This window comes from Schistocerca nitens, chromosome 3 (genome assembly GCF_023898315.1).
Source record: "Schistocerca nitens isolate TAMUIC-IGC-003100 chromosome 3, iqSchNite1.1, whole genome shotgun sequence".
Classification (NCBI taxonomy): domain Eukaryota; kingdom Metazoa; phylum Arthropoda; class Insecta; order Orthoptera; family Acrididae; genus Schistocerca; species Schistocerca nitens.
In genome coordinates, this window is record NC_064616.1 from 612,752,634 (window position 1) to 612,776,703 (window position 24,070).

At 37.7% G+C, this 24,070-nt stretch overlaps 1 protein-coding gene and 1 non-coding gene across 2 annotated transcripts in view; one reads left to right on the plus strand and one right to left on the minus strand.

Moving 5' to 3' along the window:
* The window catches only part of LOC126249360 (monocarboxylate transporter 10), a 479,255-nt gene that overhangs the window by 109,783 nt on the left and 345,402 nt on the right, over positions 1-24,070 (minus strand). Inside the window, exon 3 of the mRNA XM_049951013.1 lies at positions 21,505-21,921. Within this exon, the coding sequence (XP_049806970.1) occupies positions 21,505-21,921 (417 nt within the window). The remainder of the gene's footprint in view (positions 1-21,504; positions 21,922-24,070) is intronic.
* Trnas-gga (transfer RNA serine (anticodon GGA)) lies at positions 22,849-22,932 on the plus strand. Its single transcript is given in 2 exon segments — positions 22,849-22,888; positions 22,898-22,932. It is a non-coding gene; the product is annotated as a tRNA-Ser (tRNA).

The window sequence follows — 24,070 nt, forward strand, 5'->3', positions numbered from 1 at the left end:
GAAAGTCTTGTGCTAAAGGTTTTTAGTGCATGTTCTATCAGTGCTAAATGACAGGAAATGCTTTAAGAATGAAGAAGGTGTGAATGAGTTCAATAAGATTCCAGAATGAAATTCCCACTCTGCAGTGGGCTGTGCACTGATTTTAAACTTCCTGGCAGATTAAAACTGTGTGCCGGACCGAGACTCAAACTCAGGACCTTTGCCTTTTGCAGGCAAGTACTCTACCATCTGAGCTACCCAAGCACAATTCACAACCCATCCTCACAACTTTAATTCCACCACTACCTCATCTCCTACCTTCCAAACTTCACAGAAGCTCTCCTGCAGACCTTATTTCTTAATTTTTTTTCAGAAATGCAATTAAGTTCTGGAACCCAAATATGTAAATCCTGTAGAATTGTATAATATTATGGACTCACTGAAAGAGGATACTGAAGCATGTAAGAATAATTATTTCTTCAGGGCAAAAGCTAATCAGAAAATGTTGAAACTAAATGAGGTTAATCAAAATAAATTCAGGAATCAAGTTATTTTAACCTACTAAAGAGCCAAGGATACTCTTAAAAAGTGGTTTGACTATGAAGACTCTCATTTTAAGATTTTCATTTACATGTATGTAGGAAAAATAACCCCTGCATAAGAAAAATGTGTACAGGCATCAAAGGTGGTGGGTATTGAAGAAGACATTACTACTAAATAAAACTTTGGAATGAGAATGAGATTTTCACTCTGCAGCAGAGTGTGCGCTGATATGAAACTTTCTGACAGATTAAAACTGTGTGCCAGGCCGAGACTCGAACTCGGGACTTGGAATGATTACAATTACAATGATTTATGAATTCATTGTAGTCTGAAGTTTGCAACATGCAGTGACTTTTACCAAAAAATCAAAGGTAAAAAAATATGTTGATAGCTGCGACTAGCAATAATAAATATAATTTTTTGTGTTTGCTAAGTGTTTTATTGTATTCACCCCCAGCCCTCAGCTCAACAAACCCTTTCACTATGGCAGCTGCAGCAGGGTGGAGCAAGTGACAAACAAATGGTGCATGCAAAAGTTTAAAAGCTGTACTTTCAGAAGGTCATAATGGTATACATTGAGAATTATGGCTGAAACTTTCATGCTGCATTAATTGCAGGGGCTTACATCTTGCAAACATGTTTTTTTCTCTTTACATTATGAGGTCAAGTTTGTGATGTTTCCTTGTGAGTTAGGTACTTATAAATTAAGTGAGAGTGTAATAAAATCTTTTAACTGATCAAATATCACCAGTTGGCATCTTCAGTGACATAGCATTTGATTGTGCCAAACATAATACTCTATTAGAGAAGTTAAGCTTTTATGGAATATATGGTTCAGCAAATTCCTGGTTTAGTTCTTAGTTAAGAAACAGAATGTGGAAAGTTACCCTAGGCTGTTTGAGTAATGCAAAGTGAGATGTCACATTATTTGCATGGAGGTCCCACAAGGTTTGATCATTGGTCCATTACTATTATTGCTTTATATTAATGATATGCCATCTTATTTCAGTCAGGAGGTAAATTAGCTCTTGATATTCATACAAGTGGTTCTCTTCTCTTCAAAGGTCTCTTTAATTTTCCTGTAGGCAGTATCTATCTTACCCCTAGTGAGACAAGCCTCTACATCCTTACATTTGTCCTCTAGCCATCCCTGCTTAGCCATTTTGCACTTCCTGTCGATCTCATTTTTGAGATGTTTATATTCCTTTTTGCCTGCTTCATTTACTGCATTTTTATATTTTCTCCTTTCATCAATTAAATTCAATATTTCTTCTGTTACCCAAGGATTTCTATTAGCTGTCTTTTTACCTACTTCATCCTCTGCTGCCTTCACTACTTCATCCCTCAGAGCTACCCATTCTTCTTCTACCGTATTTCTTTCCCCCATTCCAGTCAATTGTTCCTTTATGCTCTCCCTGAAATTCTCTACAACCTCTGGTTCTTTCAGTTTATCCAAGCCCCATCTCCTTAAATTCCCACCTTTTTGCAGTTTCTTCAGTTTCAATCTGCAGTTCATAACCAATAGATTGTGGTCAGAATCCACATCTGCCCCTGGAAATGTCTTACAATTTAAAACCTGGTTCCTAAATCTCTGTCTTACCATTATATAATCTATCTGATACCTTTTAGTATCTCCAGGATTCTTCCAGGTATACAACCTTCTTTTATGATTCTTGAACCAAGTGTTAGCTATGATTAAGTTATGCTCTGTGCAAAATTCTACAAGGCGGCTTCCTCTTTCATTTCTTCCCCCCAATCCATATTCACCTACTACGTTTCCTTCTCTCCCTTTTCCTACTGACGAATTCCAGTCACCCATGACTATTAAATTTTCGTCTCCCTTCACTACCTGAATAATTTCTTTTATCTCGTCATACATTTCATCAATTTCTTCATCATCTGCAGAGCTAGTTGGCATATAAACTTGTACTACTGTAGCAGGCATGGACTTTGTGTCTATCTTGGCCACAATAATGTGTTCACTATGCTGTTTGTAGTAGCTAACCTGCACTCCTATTTTTTTATTCATTATTAAACCTACTCCTGCATTACCCCTATATGATTTTGTATTTATAACCCTGTAATCACCTGACCAAAAGTCTTGTTCCTCCTGCCACTGAACTTCACTAATTCCCACTATATCTAACTTTAACCTATCCATTTCCCTTTTTAAATTTTCTAACCTACCTGCCCGATTAAGGGATCTGACATTCCACGCTCCGATCCATAGAATGCCAGTTTTCTTTCTCCTGATAACGACGTCCTCTTGAGTAGTCCCCACCCGGAGATCCGAATGGGGGACTATTTTACCTCCGGAATATTTTACCCAAGAGGACGCCATCATCATTTAATCATACAGTAAAGCTGCATGTCCTCGGGAAAAATTACGGCTGTAGTTTCCCCTTGCTTTCAGGTACATAGGCAAAACATAGGATAATATTTATGCTTATGACCGGGCTGATTAGTTGTAATGTTCAACTAAAGTGCAAACTAAGGACTGAAGTAATGTTACAGTCTTGTTGGAGGGTCTTACAATGACAAGTAAATCTTACACAACAATTAAATGTCATTAAATATTGTGCAGTGTTGGATAAGTCAGTGCATGGAAACCATAGAAAATGGGGAGTATAATGTTTATTGTAACGAATCAATGTTAAGAAGTTGAAGCAAAAAAAAAAAAAGTAAATAAATAAATGAAAATAAAAATGATTTGAAGAAAGACTAGAAGAAGGAAGGCTAAAATTTAACATTTCATCATAGTCATTAGAGTTGAATGTGGGACAATCATGTGGTGGCAACTGATCATAGCTTATGGAAACAAGAATAAAAGCATTCAGTGCAAGAAATTAACAAGCCAATGTGGTAATTTAATCCACATTCTTTCTATGCATTAGGCTGGTTTCTTAATTACTACACCACTTTTCTTCATTTTGACAGACTAGAACAATATCTTGCAAGATAATTATAGTCTAAATAAAGAACTATAATGAAGGAAGGAGTTCTGAAAAAACAAGCAGCTATCATCGTTGACATTTAGAGAAATACTGCGGCTGGGGCTAATGAGATATGTAAGTGTTTCTAGACTGATTCTTTCCCTCTTCAATGGAGTGAGAATTGTTTGGAAACTTCCTGGCAGATTAAAACTGTATGCTGCACTGCTACTTTCTTTTGCCTGAAATGCTCTTACCAACTGAATCCTTGAGGAATGACTTACAATGCGCCCTGACAGCTTAATTTCTGCTAATGTTTCTTTCCTATGTCCCAAAATTCACAAACAATATTCTGCATATTGTGCTGGACTAGCACTACTGGAAGAAAGGAGACCCTGAACAAATGGCTTAGCCACAGTCTAGGGGATGGTTTCCTTAATGAATTTTTCACTCTCAAGTTTCATGTGCACTGTTTTGAAACTTCCTGGCAGACTCACTGGCCGACATCAATATGACATCATGCAGCCAGAGTTGATCTCGATATCTGTGATACTAGTGAAGGCTATTGGATTGTAAAAGATTCAGTGACTGGATCTATAGTGTATCTGCCTCCACATACCACTAATATTGTACCTACTGTCCCTTTTTAATTTATGTGGCACATTTAATCTCTATGGCATTTCTGCTGACACAGTCTCTTGAAATTCTGTTTGGTTAATGTCCTGACCATTGTTTGAATTAAGCGCCATTTCCAGAGCATTCAGAAACCAAGGGATTTCCAGCGTACATTTCTTTTTTCTGTGCATGACCTTAAGTGCATCTTGGCAGTTCACTCCAAACAATCTCTGTGTAAAGATGATAATATGATGGTAGCACCATTCTATAAATTGCAAGTATGTGTTTATTTGTAATATATATTGATTACCAGTGACAAATGTTTCAATATCCATCACGCATTTTAAAAATTACTACAGGTTATGGATCCAGTGCATAATAGTGGTCAGCAAGTTTGGGATCAATGAGAACAAAAACAATACGTACCAGAACTGATGAAGATGATGTATCTGACACTCTAAAATAGCTGACAATGAAGAAAACGATTCAGAATGATGGAACCATCTATGAAGATGGATCATCTGCAGAGTAATAGGTATTTTGCATATTCAATCTGTGTTCATTTACTGATACAGGAATATGGGGCATGAGGTACCACAGAACCTGGCTTTGGAACATATTATGATCAGCTGGATGCAGAGGAAAGGAAGAAAAATGAGATGGCATTGTCCACCATTCCAATGCTGTTCAAAGACCACTACCTACAGATTATTGATACTACTACACTCACATAGGAAGTGTGAGAGAAGTTCAAGAAGATACATCGCAACAACAACCTACTCCACATTATATCCAAGATGAGAGACTTTGTAAATATAAAGAATGAAGACTATGTAATGAAGATACTGGCTTTCAAATAATTAGTGAAGCAAGGGGGGCTTCAAATATGATGAAAAACCAGTTGGAAGCCTCATGCTTCTTGGGCTGCCTCTGAGGAAGTATGAAGGCCTCATCAGAAGTTTAGAAAGAAATTAAGACAGATTGACCACAGATATTATAATAAACGAAAACAGAATTAGAAGAGAAGATGCTGGAACCAGTTCCCAAGTTCACAAAGAGCTGAGGAGAAGACAAATCACATGCAGCACAAGGTGGAGATCAGAAGCAACACAAGTTTGTCTGGAGACACTACAAACATCAAAACAAAACCAAGAAGGTAAATAGAACACATTCAGCAGAAACAGACTGTTTCTTCTGCAGTGAAGCAGACCATATCACCAGGGAGTGCCCACATTTTCATGAAAAACAACCAGTGGCTGCTCGGAGCAAGCAAGATATTCCCAAGAAGTCAGCATACAGGAGAAGGAAGTGCAAGCTCAACAGTGCTAAAAATGACTGAAACAGAAAAGCCTCATCAAGTACAAGTGTGAATGAAGGTGATGGAATAGTGGCTATGACAGTGACCCGAAGTGGAGGAGGTGCTGATGAAAAGGTGTTCGTTCTGGATTCAGAAACATCATATCAAATGACTAGTTACCAAGAGATAGTACAAGACTTAGAGATGGGTAACTTTGGAAAAGTGAAACTGGCTGATGGAAAAGTATCTAATGTGACTGGTAAGAGAAGTGTTATAATGAGAACATTAAAACTATCTGGTGATAAGTCAATCCATTTAATAGAAGTGCTTCTGGTGAAAGAACTGGATAGCAATATGTTGTCTGTTAAACAGCTGGACAAGGAAGAAATGTGTATTAGATTTAAAAATGGTGACATCAGTGCATCTGTTGGCGAGGAGGAAGTATTGAGTGGAAGATCATCAAGCACTGCAAATATTACAAATTTAATGACAGTACAGTGATGCCCCACTGCGAAATAATACATTAACAAGTGGAAAGTGAAGCAACAGCCAGACAAGCAGAAGCTTTGCAGCACCAAACACTTGGACACAGGGAAGTTTTACCTAAAGTATGCAGAACTATTAAGAACAAAGAAAAATGTGAGGTGTGTCAGCAAGGCAAAATGAAAAGACACCCTTTGAAACCAAGACAAACTACTGTTGAAAATGTTGTAGAACTGGTACATAGTGATGTAGATTATATTAAACAGATCTCCTTCATTGAGCAATGGTCACTCAAGATATTCAGTGTTGATAGTGCTAAAGCGTAGAAGTGATGTGTTAGTCTTTTGTGGAGCTTAATGGATGTGCAGAGTGTCAGACAGTGATGAAACTGCAAAGTTTCCAGTAGACAATGGGACAGAGTACTTCAACATCAAATTTTAAGACTTGTTCAATCCGAGTTGTTATATCAGAAAAGCACAGTTTAGTCTCCTCCATCCAACAGAAGAGCTGAGTTCCTTAATTACACACCTATACCCATCGTTAGGTGTCTACTGTTTCAAGGTGCTGCACCAAACACCCTTTGGGGGGCAAGCTCTGACATTAGCCCGCTACATCCGAAATATATGGCCAACTAGATCCCTTGGTGGAAAAATCCCATTTCAGGTCTGGAAGAAGAAAGAATTCATTAAAAAGATTTGAAAATACTCAAAGTTTTTGGCTGCAGACCTTAGACAACATGTTGATATCTGACAAATTCATGGAATGAGCAGAAGAGTGTATTTATCTTGGAGCTGAAGCAAGATCAAAAGGATATCATCTGCAGAGAACTGGACAGAGAAAAATGCTTCTAAGATTTCGTCTTTGACAAGGCTACAGTAAACAAGGAATTGTGTCTTACAGGGGAAGTAAATGTCAGGAGAGTAGACTACAGCAGCTGATCCACATAGCAACGAGGTGACAGCAAACAATGTCAATACAGTGCAGTTCAGCTTTCCAGATCTATCAACAGATGGCAACAACACACCACCAAGGAAACCAGAACGAGTAGCAGATGCAGCTGATTGTACAGCTGTTTGAGGAGATGGCAGCCAATTTAGGGTCAGAGAAGAAGATAGATATGATACAGAAGATGGTGCAGTCACCAACAGAGCAGGTAGTGATGTGTGTGAAGAGTGTGATATGGTGTTAGAAAGTGAAAGTCCCATAGCAAAATAGGGTTATAATGGTCACCACATGTGGCAAAACCAGAGAAGTGTGGTTCATGTCTCTCTTCATGTTCTTTAGCTATCATGCATCAAGTGCACCCATCTAATCCAACATTAGTAGAATAGGCTTTAACCTCAGTTCACAGGGACTAATGACATACAGCCATGTTGTTGGAGATGAGTAAGCTAAAACTCTACAATACATGGCAACTTGTTGACAGATCAAAAGCTAATAGTTTTATACAAAGTAAGTGGATATGTACAACAAATCAAAATAGAGAAGATGATATTACTACATTTAAAGAAATATTAGTAGTTCTGGGTTATAGTCAGATGACTGGAGTAGATTATTGGGAAAGCTACAGCAAAGTGATGAGATGAAGTAGCTTGAGGATGCTGACAGCAATAGTGGTACTAAGGGGATGGAAAACTGAACTCATTGATATAGAAATTGTTTACCTGAATAGCCCCATAAGTGGCACTGTTTTCATGGAGCAATCAAAATTGTTTAGTATGGGGAATACAGTGTGTTCATTGAATAAGAGTTTGAATGGGCTTCACAAGGCAGGTAAGAATTGAAATAATTTTTTCTGCTCTTGTGGTGAGAAAGTTTGGTTTGAAACAATGTGAAATCCTTGTGTATTCCACTCTAATGATTTGATCATTGGGATTCATGTCAATGACATTGTTATAATAGGTGAGGAAGAGAGGACTGTTACTGTTTTGAAATCTCACATTAACATTAAAGAAATGGCTGGCATGTTGTTTATTCTAGGACTTGAGACTGAACAGTGTCAAGGGCAGATGAAATTAAAGCAAAGTAGTGACATTCAGGAGATGCAAAGGGAATTTAAAACACATGACTTTTAGGACATAGCTACACCATGACAACCATTAATAGTGTGCAGGCAAGCCTCCACATACTGCTACAATAGTTTACTATTGAACACCTACAAGCAGTAAAAACATAACCACAAAGTTCACAGTTCTTGAAGAATAGAAAGGTATGTATGAAGCAGATACTGTCCTTGTTTTTACACATGACCTAATTGTTTAACACTTATTTCACGGTTAAGCTGAAGCATTGTTGTTGTTCTAATCAACACATGTTTCTCGTCTGAAACTCAACTGTGGACTGACTGTCTCGTGACCAAAAACTGGGCCTGTATATATCATCACAATAATAGGTGCTGAAACTACACATTGTTTGAAGTTAAATTTACTGATATTACAATTAAAACTTAACCCATTCAATTAACTGAATACATTGAAAAATTGGTTCTTTTCAACAGTTTCTTTTACTACAAGGGCTAGGCTGAATTATTTGTTTAAATCATGAAATTAACAAATATAGTTACGCAAACAATACTTTTGACAAAACTGGAAATTACTTTCGAATTAATTAAGGGCTGGTTTTGCTAACATGTTTCCAACTAGAGCCAAATAGATACTTCAAGAATATTAGCATTTCATCTTCCAAATGTTTGCAATTATTACAGAATTTATATTTGTTTATACATCAACAACAGAATTTAAGTTACGAAAAAATTACTGATTTTGTCCTACAATAAAATATACTAACTAAGAATAGTCAAAATAAATTAGAAAATCAATTAAATAGGTACATAAAACTAATCCCAAAATTAGATTTGGTGTTATATTCTTTAAAACTGATGGCCAATCTTTCTCTTTTATGAAACTGGAGATAATACTCTCGTATGTTAATGGTAATTAGTTCAAAAATGAAAAAAACGAATTTAAGGAGGCAGATGGTAAAACAAGAGGGGAATTAAAATTATCCCAGCTTGCTTCATCACAAGTAATTCTGACTGGGCAAACGACCCAGCTGATAGTAAAACTGTAACATGGCACATAATTTTGTTAGCTGGAGCAGTAGTCAGCTGGAAGGGTAAAAAGCAATCCATTGTAGTGATCTCCACAGTAGAAACTGCAGACATTGCCATGTTTCAGAAATGTAATCATACAGAATTTTTTGTAGATTTTCTAAAAAAGACAAAGTGTTGTAAATTTGTTAGACTACACCTACAGGTCAATGCTGAAAACACAGGTGCCATTGAGATTACCAAGAAAAAGGATGTGTCAGAATGGACCAGACATTTCATGGTGTGCTATCATGAAGTTAGACAGGCTCAACTGATGACACTGCAGCCGAAATTTTAACTATCGGTCTCATCTGTGAAATTCAGACATGTTAGGATTAAAATTATTTCCTGTCGGATTGCCTGCCAGTTAAGTTTTGTCTCATTTGTGTTCTTATGTTTAATATTGAAATTTAGTAGTGTGACACTATTAAGTTATTCTCTTATGATGTCCTCCAATGGAAGGTGTTGCAGTACTGTTTAGTTAATGTGGTGACCATTATTTGAATTCAGCACTTTCCTGGAGCACTTGGAAACCAAGAGACTTCCAACTTATATTTCTCTTTTCTTTGATTCAGCTTCGTAGTTTGTGCCAAAATATCTCTGCATAAAGATGATAATACTATGGTAGGTAGTGCCATTCTATACATTGCAAGTGTGTGTTTATCTGCAACATATTTACTAACAGTGAGAATGTGTGTGTTATAATTCGACCACCCTATTGTCATAGACATCTCAATATGAACCACACACTTTAAAAATTACAACAGAGTCACAGTATGCTGCTATGTGGGAGAACATGTTTGTTTCATCAAACACAATTTTATGTTGAACTATATCCAGTAGAATTGGTGTGCTCCAGAGCAGACAACATGAGACCCATTTTCTGGCTACACAAGTAGAAAAGAGATACTGCACTTGGTTAAGGACAGTCTTGGCCTCAGGGCTATGGAATTTACAACATTGTTTGACAGTGCAGAAGCAACTATATCAGTCAGTCAATCAGTACAGTTTCTAAATATTATACAGAACATCAGTTGCACATTATAAACCACAATTTAGGAACATCAGCTGTTGAAGTGCACTGTCTCATGAATAAACACAAGATTATGTCTGATGAAAGAAAACTGTCGTCCCATGCATCAATCTAGTGTGGCTCTGAAATCAAAGAGGTCATTAGAATTAGACTATGCATCAGTAACTTTAACTGGGACAGTAGTTATAGACTTAACAACACATGCAAGTGGTCTCTCAACGTTGAGAGACTATGAAGAAATTTGCTGAGTTTTTATACATTCCAACAGCCACTATTAACATTGTAGACATTGACACAATCTTTGGCAGCATGATGTCATGATGAATCAATCTATCAATTACACGCCAATTATAAGGCCTCCACAGCAAAAATCATGACAGCCAGTTGTTTCTGATGAAGTCATGCAGGTTATTATTGGAAACTAAAAATTTTATTCTAATCTGAAATGACAAGCAAACCATGAATATTTTGTACAAAGAAAATATTTGATCAAATTAGGTCATCACCTGAAATCCCCTGGGGATATGAGAGTTGTTTGTGATACACCTGATGATGTGGAGGATGTGTCAAGTGTTCCCAGTGAAATTTCTGCAGTATAGTTGAAACAACCTGGGTATCATGTGGCTTGCCACTTGTTTCTGAGGTTGTTTCAAGTGGAATAAGTGTTTTAACAGTTTTGGTGATTAGTTCTGAATAGAGTTGTAGAACTACTGCAGGCTACCATAGACTACCATAAGTAAGGGTAGACAATGGTAGTTTTTCTAGCTGTGAACCATCTATAAATTGAGTGATGATATTTAAATGGCTGCAACATTTTTGTTCTACATAATATCCTCCTCTCTGTTATTCAAAAAAGAAATGCCTATAGCAAAATTACAATTGTCGATGTTTAATTCAGGTTTTATTCAGAAATCATTCGTATTTAATGTAAGAGATCTCTTATGTTTGTGCATGTAAACTGTACTTGCAACAAAAATAATTGCTTTGGTTACAGAAAAATGCAGAAGTTATGTGATCAACTAATTTTTATTGCTTACAAAATACAATTTATATATATCTGATGCCCATTAACCAATGAAGCAGTTTATATTTTGTAAGGATGTAAAATACCTAATGGACTAACAATAAATGATTTGCTGATTTGCTGTTTTGATTATGGTCAAAGAAAAAAAAAAAAAAAAAAAAAAAAAAAAAGAGAGAATTCGTCAGCTTCCAGTTTCTCACAACAATCATTTATGTTTCTTTCCCTACCAATGCTACTGGTAATCGTATGATTTACCAGGTCATTTATGTACTGTACCAAAAATACCAAACCTTAGTTTTGGTAGAGTGCAACTCTATTTTTGATGTAATAAACAGTTCACTTACTTTTTTCCCCATCTCTCTCATTTTTATTTGACTGCCCCTCATAGGTGTAAAAGTGGTCTGTGCCAGTTTTCATACTGCTTGCATTGAAATTTCATGCTCTGTGCACAAATGGGACATACAGAATCTGTATGTATAGAATAGCTTAGTCTGGTGGTCACTAAAAATTGTAGAGCCCTACAACAATGTTCTCACAGCACTGCAGCAAATAAACAAAACACATCCACCTGCATCAATTTAGCAATACTACAAGAAATGTTGATGAGCTTCTGGCAACTAAAGATATCATTAAACAGAGGCATAAGCATCTATGCAGAAGCTACTGACCGGTTCCTGTCGTTCCCCTCTAGTCCAAATTCTTCATATCTCACACATACAACTGCCTAGATAACTACTAGTATTTCAAACAGTGTGATTTTCTTTCCACCAGATGATTTGGTTTTCAACAAGGTAAAAATACTACTTATGGTGCCACTGAAGCTGTTAACTAGATGCTAACTGCATTTGAAAATAAGAATCTGGAATCTGATGTACTTTATGATCTCAGTAAAGCATTAGACTGTGTAACCTTTAACATCCTGTAAGGATCTCAGTTTACAAAGTATGCTCTTTGCTGAAAGTAACTGAGAATTTTCTTTTCGTCATTGCTACTAAAAATTTAGCTTCCTACATGAGCATTAATTCAGTAGTATATTATGCATACCAAGATGCCACAGTGTTATACCTGGCAACTCATGAAAATTAGCAATGAATTTGTTTTCTTGTAATGACCTCCTATACAAGCCTGACAGAACCTGAGAACTAATTCTGGGATTACCTAAAGATGTTGAAAATGGATCATAGTCTTTGACACTGAGTCTAAATTATACTGAGGAGAACATATTATTTATGTCTGCAAGAGTATGCTTCCTCATGTGAAAACTGGCAAACACCATCATAAATGAGCATCTGAAGATGACATACTTTGATCTCTTCTAGTCACATATCTCATACAGTATACTAATATAGTGACATACCTTTTGTATCAGTGAAACTCAAAAATTTCAAGAAAGAAATCAGAATAATGAGTAAAGTGAATGGTAAGGAAGTCTGCTGACCCCTCTTTTCCAAGCTGAAGATACTGACTGTCATAAACCTATATATCCATACAATACATCTTACTGCACGGCCAAATACAGTTTTCATGTGAGACTGTTATGACCAGCAACCACTTCACTATCAATGCATCAGTCCATTCCATGGTATGCTGTTTCACTTACCAGTGCCCAATCACACCATGTTGGTTGCAGGTGACTTTAACCTAATGAGTTTAGGCTTATGATGTTATTGTAGCAATGATGGTTACTAAAGTTAATGAAACCATCATGAAGGTTAAGAGATTATTTAAGCTAGAAAGAGCAGATAAGCAGTTGTTAGCATTATGCTTATATAGTGAACAGACACCATTTAGGTTCATTATCATGGATGTAGAGGAATTATGGGCAAAACTTAAACTGATTGTAAATGGCACTCTAGAGAAGAATGTGCTGTTTAAATGAATTAAGGATGGCCATGAGACACTATAATTTAGTAACAAAATTCAGAGAATGCATTGGAACCAGAGATTGTGGCACTCTCAAGTCAGAAAAGAATGTGGAAACATCAAAAGGAAACACTAGTAACAATTCTTGTGTCTGTTAAAGACTGATGTATGAAGCACACATCTTCCACTGTTATTTCTTAGCAAAGGATCTTGCCAAGAGCCTAAGAAAATTATGGTCCCACATAAAATGACTAAGCAGTCTGGTGTGGTAAGAGAAGACACAAAAGGAAAGCTGAAGTTTTAAATTGGGCTTTTAAAAAATCCCTCACGCAAAAGTATTATACAGACATACCAGTGTTTGACCCTCACACAAACTCCCATATGTAGGACATAGAAATTGGCGTCCCTGGTGTTGAAATGTATCTGAAAAGTTGAAAACAAATAAGTCAACAGGTGCAGATGGGATCACAGTTCAGTTTACAGGGAGTAAACCATGGCATTGGTTCCCTACTTCGAAGCATTTATAGTGAATCTGTCATGCAGCATAAAATCCTAAGTGACTAGAAAAGAGCCATTGACATTGATTGCATTTCACTGCATTGAAACTGAAGGCAGATTCTGATTCTCAGCAAAAGGAGTACACTGTCAACCCTTATTTGTCTGTTGACTGCAACCCATTGAGGAATCACTTCATGACTGCACCCAGAAATATGTGAGCATCACATTATTTACTGTGGCAGCTTATTTATCCGATTAAATGTGTAAACTGAAATTGAAGCCTGTCTCAGAATTTGATGGCAGGATTTATGTTTGTCGTATGAAACTCTCTACCACTAACTCATGCCAATATGGTAACTGGAGCACACCCCTTCTAAACCTGAGCTACAGGACTGGCTTTGGGCCACCATCACAGATTATGGACCAATTCATTTATACAGACTGGCAATCACATCACCCACCTCGGTCTCAAGCTCTTGTCAAGGAAATATAATCTCCCCTTGTGTTGTAACTGGACAGTGTTGGATCGTTTCAAGTTTATTACTACATTTCTGGTGACTGTCACATAATTTAAATATCCAGTGTTAATACAAAAAATGGAGATAGTTGTTGGGGGACTTTTAAGGATGTACAGTGCATAATCTATGTAGTAAACTACAGGCAAAACACTAATGTAGTCTATTCTAAAAAATTTCCTCTTCAGAGTCCTTGTAGTGTAGATATGGCAACTGAAATAATAAATACTCTGGTTGGACCATGAAAAGTCAGTTAAAAACACAGGAAATTGCAACAAAGGTACTTCACTAATTTAAATGTGACTCTCTGGAAGAAAGAGAATTTTGTTCTCATACTGAATACATCTATAGAATCAGTATTTGAGAAAGAGTGTGCAACAGTTCAATTGCCTCCATATCCACATGTATGACACTGAAGGACTACAGTTATAAGATGAGAGATTAGCACACAAACAGAAGTGTATAGAGTAAGTCTCTCTCAAATGATACACAAACAGAACAGATCACAGACACTAATATTGGCATGACATACCTTCTGCTGCATAATGTAGAGCAACTTGTGTAGTATGTATGTATATCTATGTGCCTCACTTAATTCTAATAAATATGCACCAAGAACATCTGAACTGATAAACTCTTAATAAATTTATATTACATGAAAATGATGGCATCAGTTTCATTGTATGTGATGCTAACGTCATGAAAGACATGTGTCCCTTCAATTAATAATGTATTTAGTAAATGTACAAATGGCTGTCATTTAGAACATTCCCTTTGAAATTCAAGCTGTGGCTACTCATATATCCCTATTTTTACACATGTGAGATAGAATCTGTGCAAATGGACAACTATACACCAGAATTCACTGTACAGTACATGGTGGACGGTACTTCATATCAGTATTGACAATTTTCTTTCGTATTCCATTCAGATATTAACCAAGGTCAAAATTACTGTCTATGAGCCTCTGTATGTACCCTAAACTCTCTTACTTCATTCTCTTGATTTTTGTGTGAAATACATATGATGGTGGCAGCAGAATTGTTATACAGTCTTCCTTGCTAACTGTTTCACTGGGTTTCATGAGAAAAATGTCATCTTTCTTCCAAAGGTCCTCATTTAAGTTCCTCAAGCACCACTGTTGCCCTTTTGGATGAACCTTATCAATCTCTTATGACCCTGGTAGTGCATCTCTGAAATTGGTGTCAGCTACCATGATTACTTTAAGTGGGCTACAAACACTGAAACAGTATCTCAACTAATTGAATCAACTTTCCTCCTATGCTATTACAATTAATTATTAATAAAATACCTGCTATACATGAATTTTCTTTCATAATATTCCCAATCTCTTAAACAGAAATTGAGCTCTCCTCTTTGGCTTCTTCTATACTCTCTTTTAACAATTGTTCATACTGATTTCATTTTACTGCCTGAGCTGCCAATTTCAGACTACGCATGCATAGTTCTTGATCTTTTACAGCTTTTCTTAGTATTTTGCAGTATGGCTTACAGTACAAAGGTATTTCCAGATCTTCAAATGTTTTGACTATTTTGCGTGCATCTAATTACATACAGCAGACCTATTTCCTGTGGCCAGTGATGACTGGAAACAATAAAATTGCAGATCCTAGAATCCACTGGAAACTGGACAGAAGCTAAGTAATCACACATATCCACAGCTGCCGCAAATGATATGAAAATATCAAGAATGAATTTTCACTCTACAGTGGAGTGTGTGATGCCAGGTATTTTTGATATGAGAATATCATTTTAAAGATAACTGAAGGGTAGTCCTATAGACACATCAGTCTAATATGTATCTCTATAAGTAGAGGAACTATAGAATGTTAAATACTTCTAAAAAATAAATACTGTATTTCAAGGATTACTTGTGAACACTATATGTGAGATTTACAAATTAGGTGTTACACAACTGCCATTTAACCATGTAATACAGTTACATGAACAATATTCAACAGCTCTCACATGCTAATTGTGGAAAAGAATGAAATCATTTAAATGAATTGTTTTGTATTTAATTAACTAAGCTACACACGGAGATATTGCTGCATGTGGTAGGCTCTAGTACTATTCACAGTATGGACACACTAAATGTCTTAATATTTATTGACTAATTAGTGTTATGGTATATCTAGTAACTATGTACAACTAATGCAGGGTAGGCATACACTAAATTCACACACACACGCACATACACACACACACACACACACACACACACACACACACACACACAAAGAAACACATACTCTCTCTTTCTCTCTCTCTCTCTCTCTCTCTCTCTCTCTCTCTCTCTCTCTCTCCAGGAAAGATAATGTAAATACATGAAATGTAGGTGCAGTTGCAAATATGAACAACTATCAGCTGTAGAATAGATTGACAAAAATGAAAATTTGTGTTGGACCAGGACTCGAACCTCAATTTTCCACTTATCGTAATCAGCTGTCTAACCATTAGGCTGTCTGAGCACATCTCATGGCCAGACCCAAACTTCCATATGCTATCAACTAAGTGTCTACAATATGCATTTTAGATTTATTATGTTTATTTCTGTACAGTGAGCAAGCAACTTTCAATTAAAATGTCTTTCCTGTATGGAAATACACAAAATGAATGTATGAGTGCGGGTTGTAGACACATGATTAATGACATAAGGATGTTAGTGTTTGGCCATGTGACATACTCAGATAGCCTAATGGTATGGCAACCACTCACAATAAGCAAGAAATCCGTGTTCAAGTCCTGATTCAGCACTAATTTTCATTGTCATCATTCCATTATACAGCTGATGGTTGCCTGTATTTGCAACTATGAATACATTTCATGTATTTCATAATGGTTGTAGTCGCCACAGTGCCTGTTTCTTCAGACATGCCTACATGTCTGAAGGAACATTGACTGCATTGTAATTTGGGATAACACAGGGACTGCAGTATTGTACAATATAAGTACAGTTCAGAAGCATGAGTCAGATAGGATAAATGTTTTCATAATGTTTTCTTTGTACTAAATAATTTTCCACAAGGAAGCTGAGGACCTAACTAAATCACTAACATTCCCAATAAACATACAGCATGAATAAGAAAATAATTCCATTTAGAGTACAGAATGGTAAGCCTCTTTAAATGTGAGTTTATGCAAGGTAGCCCCTATAAACAATGCACAGGGCCCAATAGTGTCTGATTCCAACATATAACATACACTGAAGAGCCAAAGAAACTGGTACACCTGCCTAATATCGTGTAGGACCCCCATGAGCACTCAGAAATGACGCAACACAACATGGTATGGACTTGACTAATGTCTGAAATAGTGCTGGAGGGAAATGACACCATAAATCCTGAAGGGCTTTCCATAAATCTGCAATAGTACGAGTGGCTGTAGATCTCATCTGAACAGAATGTTGCAAAGCACCCAGATATGCTCAGCAATGTGCATGTCTGGGAAGTTTGGTAGCCAGCAGAAGTGTTAAGTCAGAAAAGTGTTCCTGGAGCCATTCTGTAGCAATTCTGGACGTATGGGGTTCCACGTGTCCTGCTGGAATTGCCTAAGTCCATCAGAATGTATAATGGACATGAATGGATGCAGGTGACCAGACAGGATGCTTATCTATGTGTCACCTGCCAGAGTCATATTTAGATGTATCTGGGGTCCCATATTACTCCAACTGCACATGCCCCACATGATTACAAGGCCTCCACCAGCTTGAACAGTATATACTGTTGACATGCAGCTCCATGGATTCATGAGGTTGTCTCCATACCTGTAGACATCCATTTGCTCAATGCAATTTGAAATGAGACTCGCCCGACCAGGCAACATGTTTCCAGTCATCAGCAGTTCAATGGTGTTGTTGATGGGCCTAGGTGAGGTGTAAAGCTTTGTGTCATACTCTCATGAAGGGTACACGAGTGGGTCTTTGGCTCTGAAAGCCCAAATCGATTATATTTCCTTGAATGGTTCACACGCTGACACTTGTTGGTGACCCAGCATTGAAATCTGCAGCAATTTGCAGAAGGGTTGCATTTCTGTCATGTTGGACAATTCTCTTCAGTTGTCATTGGTTCCATTCTTGCAGAATCTTTTTCTGGCTGCAGTGATGTCAGAGATTTGATATTTTACTGGATTCCTGATATTCGTGGTCACTCGTGAAAATCCTCACTTCATCATTATCTTGGAGATGCTGTGTTCCATCGCTCATGTGCTGACTATAACATCATGTTCAATCTCTCTTAATTCTTGATGATCTGGTATTGTAGCAGCAGTAACTGATGTAACAACTGCACCAGACACTTGTTGCCTTATATAGGTGCTGGCAGCCTCAGTGCCATATTCTGCCTGTTTACATATCTCTGTATTTGAATACACAAGCCTATATCAATATCTTCAGCACTTCAGTGTATAGTGAAAACTGCAACTCAGTTGTACAGAAGGTGACTGGAAGACATCTTTGTAGGAAATATTCTGGGAAAGTATTGTGCATCAGCAAAGTAAATCATATAAAAGACGCTAGTGTAACACATTTTAAGAGTAGAGCCCAGTGCTCCATAATAGGAAGTTTATATCTCATTGATTTGTTTTCATGTTAATCTTTATTTAAATGTTGATTGAGTTACTGTGAGTATTCACAGATTCATCTCTGGAGTACAAGAATTTAGCAATCAAAACAGAATTTAATTTGTTTTAGAAAGCATGTTCACTATCTATCAGTATCTTCAGTTCCTAAGACAAGATGGTAAAGTTGTTTTTTTTTCTTTTTTTTCAATTAGAATGGGGTGAAGTTGAGAACAGTAGAAGTCATTTTCATTATTGGTAATTTATTTATGGATACCACTATTATTTTTTAATCATGATTGCGTCTTGAAAACAAATCTAACAAGACCATAAATGAATTGTGCAGCTGGTGGCAAAAAGCATAATTTCTTAAACAGCTTCATATATGAGGCCTGAGGTGGTATGTCACATAAAATTCTCATTACACAGTTTTTTACAGTTAATACTTTATATCCAAGTATAAAAATGTCCCAGAGTATTATTCCATGTGATATCAACACTTTAAAGATCAAAGCCAGCAAACTTTCTAATGCTCTTCTCATTAAAATCAGCAATCAAATTAAGAATAAATTTTGAATGTAAGGGTTTGAGATGACCTGTAATATGTGCAAATTCTTATTAATATGCACACCAAACGTTCAGTATAGGTATTTCCTTCCATCTTGCTCTACTGTTATCAATTATTATATATTTTCCATTGTAAATAAATAAAGTAACAGTTTTTTATACTTAGTAGAGACCATTCATAGAAAACCAGTCAACAGTTTTTGTAAAAATTCGATTTATGATTCCTTCTGTTGGTACATATCTAGTACACTACCATTAGTAGCACAGAGAATTATATTTACTCCATCAGGAAGGGAGATTTTTTTTTCCTTAGCAAGAACCGGACCAGACTCAATTTTGTGCCAGTGGCATAAAAACTGCCTGACGGCTTCCTATTATTTCCATGTGAAGCAAACTGATTTCTTGTTGTACCTTATAAAGCCATCAACTTTATTTATTGTTTTCATGTAGATTTAAACAATGACATGCATTAGACATAATTTCTCTAGTTCTTATCACATGCTAGCTAGCAAAAGAAATACTGTCTCAGAAACTATCAAATTTTTTCTCCGGTTCGGAAATATCGTAGGTCCGGGGTGCTATATTAGAACTACTACGTTAATGTTGTCATACATCTGAATTTACTCACACATTCTACTTTTCGTATAAGGGGCGGTCAAATGAAAACGAGACAGTCTATGTCACGAGCATGGCGCCGACGTTGGTAATGCAGGTAGGTATGTGTACAGAAGTTACCTCTGTTGAGAATTTGGAAGAAACAGCGCGAGCGTTTAGCGCTGTGGCATTTGTCTCTAGGCGTGCTCGACGTGAGGTCAGCGAATCGTGTGTGCGTCCCACTTCACCACGGAGGCCGGGAAAAAGGAACAGCGAGGTGTAGTACTGTTTTTGACTGCAGAAGGAGTGTCAGAGAGTGAAATTCCTGCCCGAATGTCTGCTGAGTATTTCTCGTGCGCGAGTGTTTGCACGGAATAAGCAATTTCGAGGCTATGAGGTGTTACTGAAAGGTAGCAGTTGACCAGGGCAGGCTCATCAAATCATTGCTGCGGTGGATGCTGCCGTCAGAAATGACCGCCGGCGGACATTGGAAGACATAAGGCTCATTTTGGGAATCAGTCACGGTGCTCACGTAATTATAACAGAGAGTTCCGGAAAATCTGTGCCCAGTGGGTTCCGCACAGCCTGATGGAGGAGCAGAAACTGAGCAGGTCAACATAACTGCAGCACCCGGAACAGTGTCACGATGAAGACTATCGTTTCCTGTGCTGTAGGGTCGCGGGAGATGAAATATGGTGTCATCATTTTGTCATTTTGAGCCGGGGAGCAAGCATCGTAATCAACAATGGAAGCATACGAATTCACCCCCATCGAAAAAATTCAAAGTCGTGCAAAGCAGCTCCGCCAAAGTCATGATGAACCTTTCTTTTTTCACAGAGCCCACTTCTCGTTGACTTTCTGGAACACGGCGCCATAGTTAATGCAAAGCGGTACGTGGACACTTTGGAAAAATAGGAGCGTGCCATTAAGTCCAAAACCCCAGGAATGCTGATAAATGGCATCATTCTGTAGCAGGAAAATGCCTACCCACACGTTGCCAAGCTTGTTTCGACTCCGCTGCAGAAGTATAGCTGGGAAGCGCTAACACATCCTCTATGCAGTCCCGATCTCTCCCATATGATTTTATTTTTGGTTCAAAATGGTTCAAATGGCTCTTAGCAATATGGGACTTAACATCTGAGGTCATCAGTCTCCTAGAACTTAGAGCTACTTAAACCTAACTAACCTAAGGACATCACACACATCCATGCCCGAGGCAGGATTCGAACCTGCGACTGTAGCAGTCGCGCGGTTCCAGACTGAAGCGCCTAGAACCGCTCGGCCACACTGGCCGGCTTTATTTTTGGTGCTCTGAAGAAAGACATTCGTGGATTTCGATTTGCTTCGGACGAAGAGGTGCCCACGTGAGTCCAATCGTGGTTCTGTAGGCAACCGCAAACGTTTATGCAGGAGGGGACTGACCGTCTCGTCTCACATTGGGATATTGCGGAGTGAAAATCTCATTCTGGAAACATCCCCCAGGCTGTGGCTAAGCCATGTCTCCGCAATATCCTTTCTTTCAGGAGTGCTAGTTCTGCAAGGTTCGCAGGAGAGCTTCTGTTAAGTCTGGAAGGTAGGAGACGCGGTACTGGCAGAAGTAAAGCTTTGAGTACAGGGCGTGAGTCGTGCTTGGGTCGCTCAGTTGGTAGAGCACTTGCCCGCGAAAGGCAAAGGTCCCGAGTTCGAGTCTCGGTCCGGCACACAGTTTTAATCTGCCAGGAAGTTTCTATTTAAAACTTACTTGTATTGTTTCCGTCTGTCTCATTTTCATTTGACTTCCCCATATTGTTATCAGTTCGCTATGCAAGTCTGATGAGAAACTGCATGCATTAAACTCTATCTTTGTTAACATACTGTGATACTTAACTACAGAAAACAAAATTGATAGTTAAATTACCATGTGTATGTATGGAACAAAGTACCCAAAAAGCGCTGAAGGAACAGCAATTGCCCAAATAACATACTTCTTTTTCTTCCATATGTCCACATTCAGCAGTGATTTGAAACCAGTTTTTACGTTGTTAGACGCGTCACTGGCTGGTTTTACGGGCTTAAACAGCACTGCGCATAGCATCATGAGCGCCATTAGACCAGCAAGAAACTGCATACATGACTCCATTGACACGGCAGTCAGCAGGCCTTCGATAACAAAAGGCATCACTATAGTGAATACAGAGCTCCCAGCAGTTACAAATCCATTCACAATGCCCATGTATTTCTTGAAGTAATGGCCCAGAATTACAAGGGAAGGAGTGTAGACCAGGGAGGCTCCTGTTCCAAACATGATTCCATATGTGAAACAGAGAAGTTCTATCTGAAACAAAGGATGAAACCATATTGAGGTTAAATTTTCAAAAATATTAAATATTATCTACACATTATATCTGCCACTGACATTAACATAAAAAATGAAACAATTCTGCACAAGCTGAAAATGCATTACTCATTCATTAAAACGATATAGAAACGTAAGAGAACAAAATATACTCCAAGAAAAGCTGTAATAATACATTACATTACATGAATCATATTCTATACAGCAAACAAACAGGGGTCTCTGTGATAAGAAGTGTACGAGATCTGAAGGGATAGCAAGGAGAGAAGGCAGCTCATACTAATTTTGTGCAAGATAGAGGCGTGGAGAAGACGAAGTACAATTTCTTATAGAATAAAACTCAGAACGATTGAAAAACTACGTGTATTTATCACGAAATAGACTATTACTACCACTTTTCTTATTTCAGACATACATAACATTTTTGCATAACATTTTCTGTCAGGCAGCTAAAGTTCAGTTAGAAGCAATACTTTCTATATTTACATTTTAGTAGTTTCTGACAGTGTGCCACAAAACAAGAAAAATATCACTAATTGAAGGTTGAACACTATCTGCTGCTAGGTAAATACCAACAAATGGAAAAACAGAGGTAAGTTTCATGTGAAATGGCTCTGGTTAGCCTTGGAAAATGTTCTACATGTCCTGAAATTCTTCAAACTGATATTGAATTGGTATGTCTTTCTGTGAGGATGAGTCATTCTAAGAGATTCCTTATAAAAACGAGAACAACTCTGATATTGAAACAATATTAGAGGAAGATGAAGAAGACTGCATTAATTGCGGAGGACATGGAAAGGACGTGTTGTGGTATCAGTGCTTCATGCGCAGATCTTAGGCAGATGCTGCATTTTCTGGCTGCGATGATGGTGAAGCGAAAGACATGCCCTGGAAGAGCAATTGCCGGCCTGGGTGGCCGAGCGGTTCTAGGCGCTACAGTCTGGAACCGCGCGACCGCTGTGGTCGCAGGTTCGAATCCTGCCTCGGGCATCGCTGTGTGTGATGTCCTTAGGTTAGTTAGGTTTAAGTAGTTCTAAGTTCTAGGGGACTGATGACCTCAGCAGTTAAGTCCCATAGTGCTCAGAGCCATTTTTGGAAGAGCAATTTTTGTGTATAAAGTCTACTACCTATCTAATTAATCTTATTCTAAATTTTTGTTGCGACTAATATTTCACAACTGAGTTTCATGATGAGCAATCTGTTATTGAATTTTTGGTGTTTCATGCCTTAGGTGGGGAAAGACGACGAAAATTATAATTTTTTTGTTTTTGAAAAATGTTTTTCATAAATCGAGGAGTGATAACAGCATTTAAATATTTCTTATTGACCATAAAACGTTAAAATGACTGTTCCTTTAAATTTCGGGTTTTTAAAACACTTACTAAACTCTCGGAAAAATTCTGGAGCTGAAGTTCGTCATTTTACCCCAGCCTCCCCTAACTTGTATTTTAAAGTTCCTACAAAAGATGTGTTTAGTCCATGGGACGAACTTAAGTTGAAGATAGTAACTGAACGGAATTACCAGGAATGGCGTGGTAAATTTGAACTGGAAAAGAAATAGCATTTGGTCAAAGCTTAGTACGCTACACGGTCTCTTAAAAATGAGGAAGTCAAGTGCATGTTATATCATGCCATTTCCAAAATGGATAACATCTATTGCACACTACAAGCGAGATATGCATGTGCATAATTCCGGAAATCAATTATTTAACAATGATAATAGGTACAAGCATACATGGAACGATACAGACAGATGGAGCGAGAGCATCCCATGAAATAGCAAAAATGGCTCTGAGCACTATGGGACTCAACTGCTGAGGTCATTAGTCCCCTAGAACTTAGAACTAGTTAAACCTAACTAACCTAAGGACATCACAAACATCCATGCCCGAGGCAGGATTCGAACCTGCGACCTTAGCGGTCTCGCGGTTCCAGACTGCAGCGCCTTTAACCGCACGGCCACTTCGGCCGGCCATGAAATAGCATCTGTGTTTTCTGAACATATTAGGCAAGATGCTAAAAGCCAAACACCTATTAGTCTCCACTGTGACTGATGTACTGGCAAAAATCGAAATATTAAAGTCGCATCTACAGTAACTAACTTGACCTTACATCCTTAGTTAAGCGC